This window comes from Octodon degus, unplaced genomic scaffold (assembly GCF_000260255.1).
Source record: "Octodon degus isolate 3935 unplaced genomic scaffold, OctDeg1.0 scaffold00273, whole genome shotgun sequence".
NCBI lineage: Eukaryota > Metazoa > Chordata > Mammalia > Rodentia > Octodontidae > Octodon > Octodon degus.
This window is the reverse complement of record NW_004524849.1, coordinates 914677-918642: the sequence shown is the minus strand read 5'-3', so window position 1 is coordinate 918642 and position 3966 is coordinate 914677. Positions and strand designations below refer to the sequence as shown.

General features: G+C 47.3%; 1 protein-coding gene across 2 annotated transcripts in view; it reads left to right on the top strand.

Moving 5' to 3' along the window:
• Positions 1–3966, top strand: part of Ncf2 (neutrophil cytosolic factor 2) — a 33399-nt gene continuing 29433 nt past the window's right edge. The window contains exons 1-2 of one of the 2 annotated variants that reach the window (XM_023706865.1): positions 1–339; positions 2107–2189. In XM_023706865.1, coding sequence (XP_023562633.1) covers positions 166–339; positions 2107–2189 — 257 coding nt within the window. In that variant the 5' untranslated portion in view covers positions 1–165. The remainder of the gene's footprint in view (positions 340–2106; positions 2190–3966) is intronic. The other variant, XM_023706863.1, reaches the window with a different exon arrangement.

Genomic DNA, 3966 nt, shown 5'->3' with positions numbered 1-3966 from the left:
GGCATTTACAACACCACCAAGTTGTCCTAAGAGAGAGTGAACTCTGTTCTTCACAGCAGGCGGGGAAGGTGCAGACGTCTGCTCTGGGCCATCCCACTGTGGAGACCCCTTACGCCCCCGTGTACTGGCAGCTCTCTCAGCCCGCCACCTGGGCTCCACCTGACCATGTCTCTGGCTGAGGCCATCAGCCTCTGGAATGAAGGGGTGCTGGCAGCTGACAAGAAGGACTGGAAAGGGGCCCTGGATGCCTTCAAAGCAGTCCAGGATCCCCACTCCCGGATCTGCTTCAACATTGGCTGCATGCAGACCATCCTGGAAAACATGCCTGAGGCGGAGAAGGTGAGTGGTGGGGGCTGTCCCTGCCTGCTGGTGCCCTCTAATTATTGCTCTCAGCCCCAGCTGCGCATTAGAGACCTTGCCTCTGGGGAGCTTTAAAAGCATAAAAATTGTGCAGGCCTTACCCCAGGGGTGCTGATTTAATTGTTCTGGGGAGGGGCCTGGCAGCCATAGTCCTAAAAGCTCCCCAGGGTTGCAAGGTACATTCTCCTTTCTCCTCCATCTACTAAACTCAAAACATTCTATGATTACTCTTTAACACCTTTATGAAGACTCTCTTCATTAATTTTTTTGTACAAACACCTTCTGGAAATAGGATCTCTGTCTCACCACTGGGCACCTGATCGTAGGCACCTCTGTAGCTTTCTGCAAATTTCGGGTGTGTCAGCTTCGCCTGCCCAAGAGACTGAAGAGAGGCACTTATGAAAAGTGGGTTTCATCCCAGGGTGATGATTCTGGCCAATTATGCAGCCATTTGTTTAAGGGTTCTTTGACTGCCAAAAGGAAATCACACTGTGATTGATTACTGATGTCTGCCAAGGGCATGGTGTGGGGTGTCTTAGCATTTTTTATCTCTTAAGTATCCTAATATAGAGTCAAATGTTTTCAGTAACCACTTTTTTTGAATCAATCATCTTAATGTGAAAAGGGTGTGGATTTTGGAGGAAGCAGAAGACCTAGTACTGAACCCAACACTAAATCCCCGCGCCTTTAGTAGCAAGCCACATGAACTTCTGGCTCTTAGCGTCTCAAGGATTTGCTTATAATGAGGATTAAGTGACTATATACATGGACATTGTGGCATACACCTGTGTAATCCCAGCTACTTGGGAGGTTGAGGCAAGAGAACTGTGTGTTCAAGACCCCGTTGGGAAACCTAGCAAGACCCTGTCTCAAAACAGAAGATATAAAAGGCTAGAGGTGTAGCTCAGTAGTACAGCCCTTGCCTGACATGTTCAATCCCCACTATTAGAAAAAAGAAAGTGGTGTATGTTTGACATCACTGCAGAGAAGTTCTTTTTCTCACCTTTTCTGCCAGCTTTGCATGGCGCTCACTAGACTGACACCCCCAGCACACTTGGGGACACAGTTTGTTCACTAGTCATCCTTTGCTGCAGGTGAATGAGTCTGGGCACATCCTTGTGACAGGAAGGGGCAAATGACTTGAAATGCACTCATGTGTGACAAGTCAGTTTTCAGCTCCCAACAAGCACAGGTGTGGGTGTCCACCTCTGGCTGGAGGAGGGACCAGCTGGGCCAGTGGGGACTGTCGCTCCCACCCTGGCCTGAAAGTGGATCCTATGGCCATCACAGCCCTCTCCTGCTTGCCTCTGCCCTCCCACCTCTGCTCCCCGAAGTTCTCTCATTCTCCTTTTCTCTACCCTGCTTAGTGTTCTGCTGTAGTCCTTATAATAGTACTTTATTTGTATTTTTCTTGTTTTCTATTATTTTAATTATGTGCTACTTTGGATTATAAGCAAATTATGTTTTATGCAATTTGAATTTTAATCCATTTTATTATTTTTGACTCTGCCATTAATCTTAAGAGGCAGATAGTAACATCCCCATTTCATAGAGGAAGGTGTGTGAGGGTAGCTGTCCTGCCCTGTGCTACACAGTGAGGATGTGACAGCCCAGAGAGTCCTGACCCAGAGGGTCCAAGGCGTTGTCCTCCTGTTTCCAGAAGGCCTGTGCCATCCTTGTACCCCTGCTTGGCTCACCCTCTGGCTTGTCCCTTACTCCTCTCTGGCCCTGGCCTTCTCTTTGCAGGCCTTCACTAGAAGCATTAACCGGGACAAGCATCTGGCCGTGGCTTACTTCCAGCGAGGGATGCTCTACTACCAGATAGAGAAGTAAGTGGTCCAGCATTGTGCAAACCAGGGAAGTCTGAGCAAGATCCAGGGCCTGTGATGCTGCTAGGCCTGGAGTGGGAAAAGGATCTTCCAGCCTCTGTGGGGGAGGAAGGCTGGCCACACAGGGCCTTCTGAGCAGGGCAGGGGGCCGGCCAAATAGCTCAGAGGATTAAAGAGCCTGCTTAGGCAGACACAGGGGCCTGGAATTCGATCCTAACCTGCCCCCAGGGTGTGCTGAGACTATGACTGAGACTGGGCATGGTACTGTGCCTGTAATCCCAGCACTTGGGAGGCTGTAAACAGAGAATCACTAAGAATCCAATCTATGCTGTGAGACCCTATAGACCCTGTCCTAAATACAAAAACAAAATAAATAAATAAATGATAGATAGATAGATAGATAGATAGATAGATAGATAGATAGATAAAATAAATGAGCGTGGCAGGCAGAGGTGTGCTGGGAGAGGAGGTCGTGAGTCCCCGACTATAAGCTAGTGGGGCCATCCTTGGTAAGCCTTGCACAGCCCCGTGGCCCTGCTACCCATGGTGGATCCCACTCGGATGTACTAAGCCGCCCCAGAGGAAGATTATCTGGAAACTTCAGACCCTGGCTTCACCCCAGCAAAATTTTCAAAGGCTGGATTAATACATTGAGTGAAATATAAATCAGACACAAAAATGAGAATACAAACTATTACCAGTATAAGAATAAATTCATACAGATAAATAACTAATAGAAAGAGAAAGAAAAAGTTCCACAGTAGATGTCAACGTTTCAAAACAGATTTCAAAACAGTGCATAGAGCAAACCTCGTTTGTTTCACAGAATACAGACTACAGATCAGAGGGCCAACTTTATGCCCAGAGCTTTCTGGATGACGGGATGATAGGCCCACTTTCTTCTATCCCTCTGTGTCTTTTGGTATAGTCAAAAGCAACATGAACCAGTTAGTAAATACATAAATTCAAAATGAAAGTTAAATTTAATCCCCCCTCCTCTCTCTAATCCCTAAAGAACAAATCTATACATAACAAAGACAAATATTCTAAGTGGGAATTTCAAGTGGCAAACTAACCCTGTACAGAAATTGTTCCATCAGTGGGTACGAATGCTGGGTAAGAAGAACTTGGCTCTGGCTGATGAAGATCTTTCTAACAGCAGGACTAGTCCGAGCACAGCATGGTGTCAGGGTACAGGTGGACAGAGCATTGAAAGGATGCGGAAGGCTGCAGTGGATGGGCAGGCAGGGGAGGGGGCTGGCCATGGAAGGTTTTGATCCCAGGCTCTGGTCAGAAACACAGCCTGTAAAGCCAGGTTCTCAGCTGTTGCTAGGAGCAACCACAGGCACTCAGAGAACTTCATAGATGTAGATGTCATCTCTTGCCTGAATGAGGAAAGCAGCAGCCAAGTCTTCCCAAAAGAAGAATCATAGACACAGAAGCAATTGGGGACAGTGCCTGGCACTGGGGAAGACACAAGGTGTTTTTTACCTTCATTACCACTGTGCTGTGTCCCTGATTAACATCCTTCTGCCTTTTGCCCCTCCTGCATCTTCTGTATTCTCCAGAGGAGCAGAATGCACAGGGAAGCCAAGCACAAATCCTGTAGCCTGTTCTGGATCTCAAACGACAAAGCCTCAGGCCATCCCTTTAATTAACTCTAAACCTATAATGTGGAGAGACAACAGAAAAAGAGGGACAGCTCCTGGAAAGAATTCCTGCAGGACAATGCTCACAAGTTCCAGGGCCCGGAAGGTTAAGGTTTTTTTTTTTTTTT